Raw genomic sequence first — 14,894 nt, 5'->3', positions numbered from 1 at the left:
AAACACCGTGGTTATTACACAAAATTAAGACTCAGTCTTCATCAATGATTTTGGTGAGGACACAGAGTATAATATATCTTAGTTTGCGGACAATTAGAATAAATATTTCTATAAAATCTCTCACTACCACTAGACCTCCTAAAGTGTTTTAAAGCCAATGGAGTACTTTTGAACCATATTCACTGTTGTAATGCAGGAAACTGTAAGTACCATGTGTAATCACATTTAGTTTTAAAATAGTTATTTTCATAGTATATTCACTGTCATTAGTAACAAGGTCAAGGAAGCCCTTTTACACCTCTTAACATGTGGCTTCCTGCAGCCATTACACCTTCTGTACCTTTTCTATATTAACTATGTATTGATTTCACATCAAAAAACAATAATTAAATTAATGATTATTCAGTTGTGAACATTCATCATTAGTGAATTGGTGTATTGGGTAATTATATTGTAAAGACTAGATCTTTATTTAAAAAAATAACATGATCAACCAAAATGTTTCCAGAAACTGCAGAGCTATCAGAATTTGTTTGAAAAAATAAATTACTCGATAATTTTGAGAAGTTACGAGATGTGGTGATAAGCCTGTAGATAATATTGCATGTACTCAGCAGTGTTACCTCCCACCAGTAGGTGGTGTCAGGCATCAATCAGGTGTCATCCGGCTACCAGCAGAAGGTTGTAAGGTATACATGAGGCCAGTCACACATAAGGATAGTTCCAAGGGAGTCTAATGCAACTCTGTGATAATTTGGTCTGTAAAGCATTCTGATCATGACCTTACCACGTGTACATTAATAAATCATCGTTCTGCCTAAGTTGCACAGAACACAACATTAGACATCATATTCTGTCAAGAATATGTAGGCTAGGCATTGGGTGTAATGGTATTGTTATTGGGCTGGTAATCCAGAGACCCAGGTTAATGTACCAGCCTCCCCGAACATGCGCGGTAATGTGGTGACTAGGGGCTTTTCACAGTAACCTCATTTGAAGCCTACTTGTAACAATAAGCGATTTTCATTTTCATTTCATGCTCTGGGGATTTGGGATCGAATCTGCCTTTGACAGATGGTGAAATTGAATAAAAGTCTCGAATTAAAAGTCTGATAACACTGTTGATTGTTGTAAAAACCCATTCACTAATGTCTTTCAGGAAATCTGCTCTTCTTACGTGGCCTGGCCTCCACATGCCTCCAGATCCACGGCAATGTTGTGGTTGATTTGTAAGTGCCCTCTGAAATAGCCTCATAAGGCACGCAGTTCAAGAGCAATTGGAATGAGCAGTAAATGCTGGCCCAGCCAGTGATGCCCACCTCCCATGAATGAATAAATTCTAAGGCGGCTCATTGTTCAATCTGAAGACGAGTAAGAAACGGTCTCTTTGATTGGATTTGATTTATTATCGAGGTACAGTGAAAAGTATTGTTCTGCGTACAGTCCAGATAGTCTCCACCTTTGACCTGTTCATTTGGTTTTCAGATGAAGCAAAAATGATATAAACGAAGAACGAGAACTACACTCCAGAGAAGAATGTTTTAGACTGTATTTGGGGGGGGGGGGGGGGGTGGAAACTAGTGATACAACTGGCTACATATTTGAGGGAATTAAATGACAGAATTTGGAGGAAAAACCTCACGGGTTAGAAACAAATCAAAATATCAAATTATTACTGAATAGTGAAACCTCCGGTCAGACATCTCTAACTGGACATCAGCTGATGGATGATCTGTCGTCTCCACGGGGTATGTACCACGCGGTGGAGTTATTAAGAGTCTCGGCCGACAGCAGCAACTGACGAGGAACTCCTGCATTTTAAATGACAATAGTTTAGGAATTTTGGCAGCTTGATGCCACGGCGGGAAATTTGTAAACAATGCAGCAAACAATATTGCAATGGAGAGTGTAATAGATATCACGGACAAAATGTCCTGTAAATTGTTAGGGACTGTTATGTATGGATTCAATTGGGTTGTAACCCCAAACGTTGACTGTATTAAATGTGCAAGTGGTGTTATTGCAAAGTAGAAAAACAAACAAACAATGGCAAGTGTACGCTTCATGCTGTAAGGGAAATGATAACGGACAAAAGGGATTTGAAGAAAACGGAGTTATTGTCTCATGTAAGCCAGGGCTGGCAGACTACACGGTTCAGTCCAATGTTAGACGTTAGTGTGAGGAAGTCAGGAATAGAAACAGGATCGATTGAAGCTTCTGAAATTAATAAAGCAAGATAATCAGTGGATAGTTCATGATATCATAATTTACCATTCCAAAGAGAAATGGAAAGCACTTCCTAAACAGCCAGTGATGGACAAACGACCCTTTTGGTCGCTGATGGACTGAGTGGTGTGCTGTTTCTAGGGTACATGAAGCTTCTACGGCGCTGCTACCCCAAGGCAGGCAGATGCCTTGGAGGTAGTGGAACACACGGATTATAGCTATTGCGTTGCCTCCCTGAGCAGCGACAGCTGTGGTTCACAGTGATTGGACTTGAGGATCTATCGACACTGGTCTGCGAGATGGATGAATTTACAATTGATTTCCGTGCACAGTTTACAAATCACGACATGTACACACAAATGACAAGGATCAGGGATATCTGCTAGTCAGTACAACTAGAAGGGGGATATAAACCCTAAAACAGGATTCAGCTCAGAGTCAGCTCTCATAGCTCGGTCATGGGGTTTTACCTTATGCATGGATTGATAATACTTATTATAATTGTATACTGTATAATCATTGGATGCCTTAATATGTGTTGTAAGATGACTATGGCTCGGATGATGCCAATAGACTCGGCCCATCACCAACCACCAAGATGACATCCCCTTACTGGCGACCATCAAACGAGAAGGAACCCGGACGGAGAGCCAGTGGCTGTAAAAATGTGATGAGGTGTTTTATGTACGGAATGTAATGAATTGTGGGACGGTCTTTCAGACAGACATTGATACAGGTTATTAACCCGGGGATGTTTATAACGGACACTGGAAGTTGTATGCCGAACCAAAATCCAAATTTGGACCGAGACAGCAACAGGACTATTGTTGGTCTGGCGAATTGTTAGCACACTTTTTGACCATCAGGGGGAATACCTACCCAAACATTTCTCTACCAATAGAGACCCCCGTGGCAGAGGTGAAAGAAAATATAACATGTCTGTTCTCCACCTGCACTGAACAGAGGTGTAGCGTAACCCAGACATTACCCCAATGCATCGGCCACAACGCCACCGGTGTCCCGTTATCGGCAGGTAGCAAAAGGGAATGTTGGTTAGGAGGCGGAATAGTAGTTATCATAGAATGATAAAAGGAGGGAATGAGGAAATGGGTAGTTAGGAGTAAAATTTTACTACAGTAGAATAAGGAGTTAGGTTAGCGGACTTTGTAAAGATCTCTAGTTTATGCTGGGGAAAATGTGCAGCCTGCAAGTGGGATTCAAGGCAGGAAGAGGGGGGCGGGATGGGCAGCCACTGGGACCATTTCTTTGTTGTAGGAGATACTGGTGAAAGGGGCCTCAGGGTTAAGGGATGTGGGGAAAGCCTATGGGAGCTTTGCATTTGCCACCGTTGCCTTATTTGGTTGTGTGTAATTTGGTCATGTGTATGTGAAACTTGATGCTACATGAATGTATATGAAAATGAGATGCTTTGCCCCTTTGTCTCTCACTTCCTCTGGGAATCTCAGGGACTGTGTTGGTGTCCTGTGTTGTCAGAGCGAGTCTAGCTTGCAAGCTGCTTGGAATAAAATAGATTTTTAACCTATAAATCTGACTTGGTAATTTTACTGATACCAGACTGAGAGCAAAAAGAACACGAAATCGTCATTTTCAAGAATAATAATCTTTATTGTCACAAGGAGGCTTACATTGCATTGAAGTTACGGTTAAAATCTCCTTGCCGCCACGTTCCAGCACCTGTTCGGGTGCACGGAGGCAGAATTCAAAATATCCAAATTACCGAACAGCACATCTTTCGGGACGAGTCGGAGGAAACCCACGCAGACACGGGGAGAACATGCAGACTCCACACAGTGACCCAGCCAGAAATCGAACCTGGGACCCAGGCACTGTGAAGCCACAGTGCTAATCACTGTGCTGCCATATGGCAGAAGCAGTTAGATATAGCACTTAGGGCGAAGGAGATCAAAGTTTATGGAAGGGAAAGCAGGATTAGGCTATTGAGTTGGATAATAAGCCATGATCACGATGAATGGTGGAGCAGGCTCGAAGGGCCAAATGGCCACTTCCTGCTTCTATATTCTATTTTTCCATGTAATCCCTTCCGCAGATTGGGTAACTGTATGAATCCATTCTGAAAGGGAGCAGATGAATGGCCTCTCCCCGGTGTGAATCCACTGATGTCTCTCCAGGATAGGAAAAAAAAAATCACTGAATCGCAGGGTGGATGTATCAATAAATCTCTTCCCTCACTGAGAGCAGGTGAATGGCCTCTCCTCAGTGTGAACTTGCTGATGTCTCCGCAGGGTGGATAAATCACCGAATCCCTTCCCACACTGAGAGCAGATGAATGACGTCTCCCCAGTGTGAACTTGCTGATGTCTCCGCAGGGTGGATAAATCACCGAATCCCTTCCCACACTGAGAGCAGGTGAATGGCCTCTCCCCAGTGTGAACTCGTTGATGTCTCTGCAGGGTGGATGAATGACTGAATGCCTTCCCACACTGAGAGCAGGTGAATGGCTTCTCCCCAGTATGAATTCGCTGATGTCTCCGCAGAGGGAATGAAGCACGGAATCTCTGCCCATACTGAGAGCAGGTGAATGGCTTCTCCCCAGTGTGAATTCGTTGGTGTACCTGCAGGCTAGATAACTGTGTGAATCCCTTCCCACACTGAGAGCAGGTAAATGGCTTCTCCCCAGTGTGAACTCGCTGGTGTCTCTGCAGAGTGGATGAATCAATGAATCCCTTCCCACACTGAGTGCAGGTGAATGGCCTCTCCCCAGTATGAACTCGCCGATGTGTCTGCAAGGTGGCTGACTGACTGAATCCCTTCCCACACTGAGAGCAGATGAATGGCCTCTCCCCAGTGTGGACTCGCTGATGTGTCTGCAGGCTGGATAACCGAGTGAATCCCTTCCTACACTGAGAGCAGGTGAACAGCCTCTCCCCAGTGTGACTGCGTCGATGAACCTCCAGCTCAGAGTCCACACCTTTCCACGGTTTCTCCATGTTTTGGGTCTCCTCACGTCTCTCCAGATTGGACAATCAGCGGAAGCCTTGTCAACACACAGAACATGTGCACTGTCTCTCCTCACTGTGAATGGTGTGACGTTTCTTTAGGCTGCGGAACTGGTCAAAGGTCTTTCCACAGTCAGTTCACTGGAACACTCACTCGGGTGTGTGTTGTGTGGGTCTCGGTGCTTTTCATGTCACACTCCCGTTTAAAACCTTTTGGAAGCCAACAGGTCGCACAAAAATTTCTCCTTTGCCCCGATGATATTCAGATCAGAAGGAATCGAGTGAGTTTGTCACATCAAGACGTGATGTTTGAGATTTCTGTCTGTAATTCCTCCTCTTCCAATATCCTTCAAAAACAATTGACAAAATTCATCATTGTTGGTATGAGTTAGGAATTCAGAACAGACAATACTACTTCCTAAGGAACATTATTTCCTCTAGTTCTCCAAAAGCTGCGAATCTCCATCCCACACAATCTCCCTCCATTCTCACTCCGCTGTATCTAATATTTACCCTCCCAATTCTCCCGAAGGTGCGGATTCATGTTGATTGACAGATCCAAGCTCAGCTCACTGCTTCCTGACCAGGACACAGAGATTAGAATAGGAGCAAGAGTAGGCCAATTGGCCCACTTGAGTCTGCTCAACCATTCAATGCGATCCTTGGCTGATCTACCTCAGGACCATTTTCCCACAAGATCCCCATATCCCTCGATATCTTCAATATCGAGAAACCTATCATTATTTGTCTTGAACACATCTGATGACTGAGGATCCACATTCCTCTGGGGTAGAGAATTCCAAAGCTTCACCACATCCTCGAGTGAAGAAATCCCTCCTCATCTCAGTTTTCTCTCTATTTTCCTGCCTGTTCCCCATAACCCTGAACTCCATCGACAATAAAATATCTGTCAAACGTGTGCTTCAATATATTCAATGACCCCCAGATACAACTGGTCCCTGTGGAAGAGAAATCCAAAGACTAACAACCCTCTGAGGGAAGAGATGGCTGGAAATCTATAACGTAGCTACAGTCTTGTATTAGGAGAGAAATAATACTTTACTACAAACTGTAAATAATATATCTAGCAAGTGCCATACAAGAACACGGGACATATCTCTGTCCATTATTAATTTACCGTCCACTGAAATGTCAGCCACCTCCTGGGGAACCCACCCCTTTAATTGTGAACATTAGGAAAGAGACCATTTAGAATAACTGATTATTTTTTTCCAATTAAAGGGCAATTTGCCATGGCCAATCCAGCTACCCGGCACATCTCAAGGTTGTGGAGGTGAGACCCACGTAGACGTGGTGAGAATATGAAACTCCTCATGGATAGTGACCCGGGGTTGGGATCGAACCCGGTGCTGTGAGGCAGCAGTGCTAACCGCTGCACCACCGTGCCACCAGTGACCATCCTTTTAGTCAGACAAATAAATGCGTCAACCTGTTCAGGAGAAGGGTGGGAGGAGTTGGAAACACTTTGTGGAGCCGCAAATCTGCATGAAATTGTCCCCCCCCTCGAATTATAATCATCTTTATTGTCACAAGGAGGCTTACATTAACACTGCAATGAAGTTACTGTGAAAAGCCCCTCGTCGCCACATTCCGGTGGTGCCTATTCGGGTACACAGTGGGAGATTTCAGAATGTCCAATTCACCTAACAAGCATGACTTTTGGGGCTTGAGAGAGGAAATCGGAGCACCTAGAGGAAAACCCATGCATGAGGAGGATGTGCAGACCCCACACAGACAATGACCCAAGCCGTGAATAAAACCTGGGACCCTGGCGCTGTGATGAAATAGTGCTAACCGCTGTGCAATTTAGCTTGGTTCCAATTTGGGCTCAAGTCATCAATGAGGACTCTGATCTCTGGCAAGGAAGGAAACCCTGGCAGGTGGGCGGGGAGGATTCACGAACACCCGCTGGAGGCCCCAAGCCCCCAATAAGAACTATTGATTTTATTGTCAGTCTGCAGACAGGAGTGGGAGAACTGAACCCAGGCAGAGGAGAATGAGGGGAAAAACTGGGAGTGGAGGAAAGAAATGGTGCAGATGGTGAGATGGGTTTGGATTTCAGCCCAGGGAGGAGGGAGAGTGTGTGGGACGGGGAAAAATGTTACAGCGAAACTAGAATGGTCTGTTCAAAATTTCTATCCTGGGCTGTCGGTGATGGCTTTTGTTTTTTCTTTAATTAAAAAATATGTATATTTGGAGTACCCAATTCATTTTTTCCCCAATTAAGGGGTTTACAGAATTTCCAGTGCAGAAGGAGTCCATTCAACCCACCAAGTCGGCACTGGCCCTTGGAAAGAGAACCCTACCCAAGCCACACACCTCCACCCGTTCTCCCGTAACCCAGTAATTTTAGCGAGGCCAATTCACCTACCCTGCACATCTTTTTGGATTGTGGGGGTGAGTCCCACACAGACACGGGGAGACTGTGCAAACTCCATACGGACATTGATCCGGGGCCGGGATCTAACCCGGGTCCTCAGCTAACCACTGAGCCACCGTGCAGACTTTTGTAAACTCCTTTTACTGGAGGATTTAATAACAAGGGGAGGATTTACAGAAGGAAACTCAAATTAAACTTCACATCAAGATTTAACAGTCACTCCATTCATCAGGACCTGAATATCATTGGTCTGTGAATGTGGAAGCAAAAATGTTTGTCTGTTCTGTCTGTAGAAAAAGATTTTAAAGATCAGCGTGACTGAAAAACCCCCGAAACACACACGCGACTCGAGTGAGAGTGTTCCAGTCTGAAAAAAAAAATCACATTGTTCAGAGCAGGGAGAGACCGTACACATGCTCTCTGTTGGGACACGACATTAACTGAGCGTCAAACATGGAGAGGGACAAGGACACCAGCAGCATGCTGAAACAGCGGAAATGTGGGGACTGTGGGAAGGGATTCAGATCCCCATGTGAGCTGGAGATTCATCACCGTAGTCACACCAGCGACAGACCATTCACCTGTTCTGAGTGTGGGAAGGGATTTACTCAGTTATCCCAGTGAGGATGTACCAAGATGTAGGAGCCGGGCCTGCAGGACATGGACTGGGGTCCAGTTATCTGTATTGGACAAGATCTACGTTTCCTGGGGGTGGGATGGGTGTTGTGATTTCCTGTATTTAGTCTTTGATATTGTCTGATAGAAACACGTGTTTCTGTGTGGGGATGAAGGGAGATTTTCTTTAGGTAGCACAAAGTAGATATAAGGGGGGGGGGGAGAGAGGGAGACACCTTTGGAAATGAAGGCTAATAAAGGGACTGCATTCTGAAATATGTTTATCCTCCAGGTGGGCAATATTGTTTTCATTTTATTTTTGTCCCGAGAGGAGCTGCCCCACCAGCAATACGCTGGTGAATGGGAGTAAGATGGGGGGGGGGGGGGATCTGCAGCCAGTGTACCAGTTTTGACCAGAGACTGTGGGTGGGTTTTCATCCAATCTGGGTCTATGTGGAGCATTGGCGGGAAATGGGGAGGGAGGGGGGGGGGGGGGGTTTAGCTCGCTGATGACGACTATAGAACTATTTTTGTTTTAATCTGAGGGTGTGTGTGGCGGCCATCTTGGGTGGAGCCTAGGCCTGTACTTTTTGAAGATTTAATGGATAGTCCCTCACGGTGGAAATTTCATACAGTGCAGAAGGAGGCCATTTGGCCCAACGAGTCGCCACCAGCCTCCAAAAGAGCACCCCATCCTGCACCTCACCCTATCCCCCTAAACCAGCAACCCCACCTAACCTTTCATCACTAAGGGGCAATTTAGCGTAACCAATCCACCTAAGCTGCACATCTTTGAACTGTGGGAGGAAACCGGAGCACCCGGAGGAAACCCACGCAGACACGTGCAGACTCCGCACAGTGACCCAAAACGAGAATCAAACCTGGGGGTCTTGAGCTGTGAAGCAACAGAGCTAACCACTGTGCTACGTGCTGCCCCAAATGGCTGATTCCCATGATGGGGAAGGGAGGTGGGAGACCCCTGATTTGGCTGGTCACCTGGAACTTAAAGGAATTGGGTGGACCAGTGAAGGTCGAGAGTTTTCGCTCCCTAATGAATCTAAATGCTGGTGTGGTGTTCTTGCAGGAGACTCACTTGCAGGTTAGAGATCAGACCAGACTGCGGTGGGGTGAGCCAAGTGTTTCACTCGGGCTTTGATGAAGGGCTCGAGGTGCTGCAATTCTAATCAATAAAGGGGTCCCTCTTCCGGTCACTGCGGACACGAATGGGAGATACGTGGCGGTCAGTGGGTCATTGGCGGGTACATTGGTGGTGCTGGTGAATGGCTATGCCCCTAACTGGGATAATGTGTCATTTGTAAAAAAATTGTTGGGATCCATCCCAGACCTGGATACACATCAATTGATTCTTGGAGGTGATTTCAATTGCGCTTTGGATCCAAAAATGGACTGGTCCAAGCCTATTCAACCGCGACAAATACTCAAAAAGGGAATGAAACCGGACGGACCACCCGGTACGACTCAGGCACCAGAAACGACAACAGCAAACCCGGCAAAAGATAAAGAAATCTGTTCCCATCAGCAGATTGTAAAAGGATTATGGGACACAGATTTAAGATTGTGAGCAAGATCTACAGGGAGATATGAGGAAGAAATTTTACACAGTGAGTGATAATGATCTGAACTCAATGCTTACACACAAAGGTCGATAACATCCAGATCCTGATAACCCGAATGGTGCTGTCAGAATTTGATGTGAGGATCGGTTGTGAGTTTCCTGTCTGCAAATCCTTTTCTAAGTCCCTGTGAAAGAAGTTTACAAAGGCATCACTGTCAGTCCAGAAATGAAATTCAGGAAAGATAAACATTCCTCCTGGTTTGAATTTGCTGTGTGCAAATCCTGCGCTTATAATCTGAACGAACACAGGACATCCTGAAGGGGGACGGTGAACAGCCAGAGGTCATAGTTAAATCAATAGCAAGGAGCGATATAGGATCAGAAGGCATAGAATCTCTGTGGGTAGAGTTGAAGAATTGCAAAGGTAAAAAGACCCTGATGGGAGTTATGTACAGGCCCCTTAGCAGGAGTCAGGATGTGGGGCAGAAAATAAATCAGGGGGTCCGTCAGTTTCAACCTTTTTTGTAGCGGTTGAATAGGCTTGGACCAGTTCATTTTAAAATACAGTACAGAATTGAGGTCTCCTCCAAACGGTGAGTGCAGTGGCATCACTAAGGAGAAGGTTCTGTGGAAACTGAAAGGTCTGAAGGTGGATAAACCACCTGGACCGGATGGACTACACCCCAGGGTTCTAAAACAGATAGCTGGAGGAGATTGTGGAGGCATTGGTGGTGATCTTTCAGAAATCACTGGAAGCAGGAAGGGTCCCAGAGGACTGGAAAGTGGCTAATGTAACACTGCTGTTTAAGAAGGGAGGGAGGCAGAAGATGGGAAATTTTAGGCCGGTTAGCCTGACTTCGGTCATTGATAAGATTTTAGAGTCCATTAAGGAGCAATTTAGCATGGCCAATCCACCCAACCTGCACATCTTTTGGGTTGTGGGGGTGAAACCCACACAGACAAGGGGAGAATGTGCAAACTCCGCACGGACAGTGACCCAGGGCCAGGATTCGAACCCGGGTCCTCAGTGCCGCAGTCCCAGTGCTAGCCACTGTGCTGCTCTCTAGAGTCCATTATTAAAGAGGAGATCGTGGAGTAGCTGGAAGTGCATGGTAAAATAGGACTGAGTTAGCACTGCTTTGTCAAAGGGAGGTTATGTCTGACAAGTCTGTTAAGAGTTCTTTGAGAAGGTAACAAGGAAGTTAGACAAAGGAGAACCAGTGGACGTGATTTATTTAGATTTCCAGAAGGCTTTTGACAAGATGCTGCAGAAGAGACTGTTAAATAAGTTAAGAGCCCATGGTGTTAAGGGTAAGATCCTGGCATGGACAGAGGATTGGCTGACTGGCAGAAGGTAGAGAGGATAAAGGGGTCTTTATCAGAATGGCAGCCGGTGATTAATGGTGTGCCCCAGGGGTCTGTGCTGGGACCACAACTTTTCACAACATACATTAATGATTTGGAAGAAGGAACTGAAGGCACTGTTGCAAGTTTCAGATGATAGAAAGATCTGTAGAGGAACAGGTAGTATTGAATAAGCAGAGGGGCTGCAGAAGGATTTGGACAGGCTAGGAGAGTGGGAAATGAAGTGGCAGATGGAATACAATGTGGAAAAGTGTGAGGTAATGCACTTTGGAAGGAGGAATTTAGGCATAGACTATTTTCTAAATGGGGAAATGCTTAGGAAATCAGAAGCACAAAGGGACTGGAGAGTTCTCGATCACGATTCTCTTAAGGTTAACGTACAGGTTCAGTCGGCAGTTCAGAAGACAAATGCAATGTTAGCATTCCTGTCAAGAGGGCTAGAATACAAGACCAGGGATGTACTTCTGAAGCTGTAGAAGGCTCTGGTCAGACCCCGTTTGGAGTATTGTGAGCAGTTTTGGGCCCCATATCTAAGGAAGGGTTTGCTGGCCCTGGAAAGCGTCCAGAGGACAATCACAAGAAAGATCCCAAGTGGCCTAATTCTGCTCCTATGTCTTATGCTCTAATCCCCTGTGAAAGGAGTTTCCAAAATCCATCGCAGTCAGTCCTGCTGCTCCCTGGTCCAGGATGACCGCTCATGCTCCCTGCTGCACACTGACCCTCGTTGTCATCAGTTACTGCCCTGGGTCTTCATGTGACTGAACCGAGCCGCAGAGCTTTGGACACGTGGGGCAGGATGTCCAATAAGACAGTTAAATCTGGAGACCAGCATTGGCTTCCTTTTCTTTCCATCTCTGCATCATCAATAAGACATTGGGACTGAAAGACTAATCCAGTTTGATGGACAAGTTGTCTCCATTCTGAACAATGGGGAACAAGCTCCTCCCACTCATTGAACATCGCTGGACAAAGGAGATGCACATCCAATAAAGATGGCGGCCGTTAACCCGAGCTGAACAGGAGGAGCTGCAGTCCCGCTCGGTACAAACTATGACCCAGAAACTCATTTCCGAGGTTTACTACTTACAACAACTTCACACAATGTTTCCGCCCACCCGCGCGATCTGTCGCTTCCTTCAGATTGTTAAACGCCTCTTACCGATTTCGCATCTGAAGACATAGACCTTCCCCTTCGCCATTACCCACAGTGCGCATGCTTGAATCAGAGCGGGTCCCGCCTTTTATTCACTCTGATTGGTTGGAGGACCAGCCGTTATCTGTCGGTACTCCAGCCCCATCCCTCTCATTCTATTGGTCAGGACTGCCGTCAATCACATGCCATTGTGACGGTTACAGATGGTGAGTGGCCATAGGCTCAGGCTGACTCGCGATTGTCCAATAATCATTGAATCATGGAATTCGCAGTGCAAAAGGAGGCCATACGGCCCATCAAGTCTGCACCAGCCCTTGGAAAGAGCACCCTACCTGAGGCTATGCCCCCATCCCATCCCTAGACCTCCACCCGATCCTCGTAACCCCACCTAACCTTTTTTTGGACACTTGAGGGCAATTTGTCATGGCCAATCCACCTAACCTGCACATCTTTGGACTGTGGGAGGAAACCGGAGCATCCGGATCAAACCCACGCAGACACGGATAGAACGTGCAGACTCCGTACAGCCAGTGACCCAAGCCGGGAATCAAATCTGGGACAATGGCGCTGTGAAGGAATAGTGCTAACCACTGTGCTACCGTGCCACCCAAAGTGAACAATTGCTATTTAATCTAAAGAGTCTGTGCTGAGAAAAGTGACATCATAATTACTGAGTGAAAGTAAATCTTTAAGTATGAATTGCAATTTATTTGTACAATTGTAACAGGCAGTGAAAAGTCAGATTCTCTGAAGTTAAACTTGAGCCTTAACGTTCTGCATTGGATTTCACAAGCTTTTGGAAGCTCCATCCTCTTTAACCCTTTTTGGTCTAGGAAGGTTGAAGCTTTGGGTTACTTGTGAAAGCTCATCGTTTTACTTTTATTTTTCTTTTGTTTTATTTGAGTCAGTTAGAAAAGGGCCTGAAGAAAGAGGGGGGCAAAACAAATTTGGGCAAAGCTGAAAAAGTTGCCAAAAGAATTGAGAATACAAAGTTTAAAATGGTGTTTCATAGAATTTACAGTGCAGAAGGAGTACACCTGGCCCATCGAGTCCACACTGGCCCCTGGAAAGAGCACCGCACCCAAACCCACACCTCCGCCCCATCCCCACACTTCCGCCCTATCCCCACACCTCCATCCTCACTTAATCTTTTTTGTACTCCAAGGGCAATTTAGCATAGCCAATCTACCTAACCATGCAGATCTTTGGACTGTGGGAGGAAACTGGAGCACCCGGAGAAAAACCACGCAGTCACAGGGAAAACATGCAAACTCCGCACAGCCAGTGACCCAAGCCGGGAATCGAACCTGGGACCCTGGCGCTGTGAAGCCGTTGTGCTAACTCATTTCATATCTGAAAATAAAGTTACGTAAAGTCAACACAGTTGTGAACATTTGACAATGTTTGTTCCAACACCCTTGAGAGCAGAGAAGTTAATCATTTCCACTGAACAGCACAGTGATGATTTAATCAAAAGACATTGCCTTTTCAAGATTTGGCTTCTTTTAAGGCAAAGTGTTTTGGAATGAAAAATATCAGCATTATCTCCAAACTGATTGCAAATTGAATGACGTGCAAATTGGACATTCTGAATTCTCTCTGTGTACCCGAACAGGCGCCGGAATGTGGTGACTAGGGGCTTTTCACAGTAACATCACTGAAGTGTTAATGTAAGCCTGCTTGTAACAATAAAGATTATTAATATTAAATTGGTCAGAAAGATTCCTCAGTTGTTCCTTCATAGTCTCTGTTGTTCTAACCCTTCTGCCTGTCCACCAACTGAATCCAGAGACTCCTTATTCTCATGGTGACATTCCCTGTCTGCCTAGTAAATCAGCCCTTCAATTTTTTGCGGATTATTTCAACTTGTTGCCACATTACAGTAACAAATGTTGAAATGTTTGCTCCACACCCACAGGGTTTCGGCTGCTTAAAGCCACAAACGGAAAGGTCCAGTTTTCTCCTGGGGTTTGAGACAAACCAGCTTTCAAAATGATGCAGAGTTTCAGCCAATGAGGGAGATCCGGGCTCAGCCCCGCCCCTCATTCACTCCGATTGGTTGGAGGACCAGCCGCTCCCGCTCGGTTATCCAGTCCCGTCCCCTCTTACCATAGCAGCTGTCAATCACTCCCTGGTATGGTGATCGAGAGCATGCGCAGTGCCGATACTGGAGTGATGTTGGTGAGAAATTCTTCGCCGTTCAGAATTAGAAACTGCAGGCGAGCGGGGAGCGATAGTACTGGCGGCTGGTTGAGAGGCTTCATAAACACCCGGTGTAGGCCCAGAACCCCGAAAGCTAATGATCCGCGCTTGCAAACAACGGGCTGCAGTTGCGGTTCTCTGACAACAGGCCCAAGATAGCGGCCGCCGTCTTGCTGAGGGCGATATGCTGCAGTGCGCGTGCGCGATCATTGGGTCAGGAAGAAATCTCCCAAGCCTGCACATCTTTGGGTGGTGGGGCTGAAACCCACGCAGACATGGGAAGATTGTGCAAACTTCACATGGACAGTGACCAGGGCCGGGATTCAAACCCAGGTCGTCAGAGCCGCAGTCCTAGTGCTAACCACTGTGCCACATGCC

At 46.1% G+C, this 14,894-nt stretch overlaps 1 protein-coding gene and 1 long non-coding RNA gene across 2 annotated transcripts in view; one reads left to right on the top strand and one right to left on the bottom strand.

Annotated features, from left to right (window-relative positions):
* LOC140417783 (uncharacterized) overlaps positions 1–2,240 on the top strand; it is a 78,096-nt gene extending 75,856 nt beyond the window's left edge. Inside the window, 1 exon segment of the mRNA XM_072501244.1 lies at positions 2,029–2,240. Coding sequence (XP_072357345.1) covers positions 2,029–2,240 — 212 coding nt within the window.
* A 1,591-nt stretch (positions 2,241–3,831) lies between these two features.
* Positions 3,832–12,394, bottom strand: LOC140418883 (uncharacterized). The gene is made up of 3 exons (XR_011945387.1): positions 12,321–12,394; positions 9,875–9,981; positions 3,832–5,551 (listed from the first exon to the last, which is right to left on the bottom strand). It is a non-coding gene; the product is annotated as an uncharacterized lncRNA (long non-coding RNA).
* Positions 12,395–14,894: the final 2,500 nt, after the last annotated feature.

This window comes from Scyliorhinus torazame, chromosome 5, assembly GCF_047496885.1.
Source record: "Scyliorhinus torazame isolate Kashiwa2021f chromosome 5, sScyTor2.1, whole genome shotgun sequence".
NCBI classification, from domain to species: domain Eukaryota; kingdom Metazoa; phylum Chordata; class Chondrichthyes; order Carcharhiniformes; family Scyliorhinidae; genus Scyliorhinus; species Scyliorhinus torazame.
The sequence above is the reverse complement of the archived record's forward strand: the minus strand, read 5'-3'. Positions and strand labels throughout refer to the sequence as shown.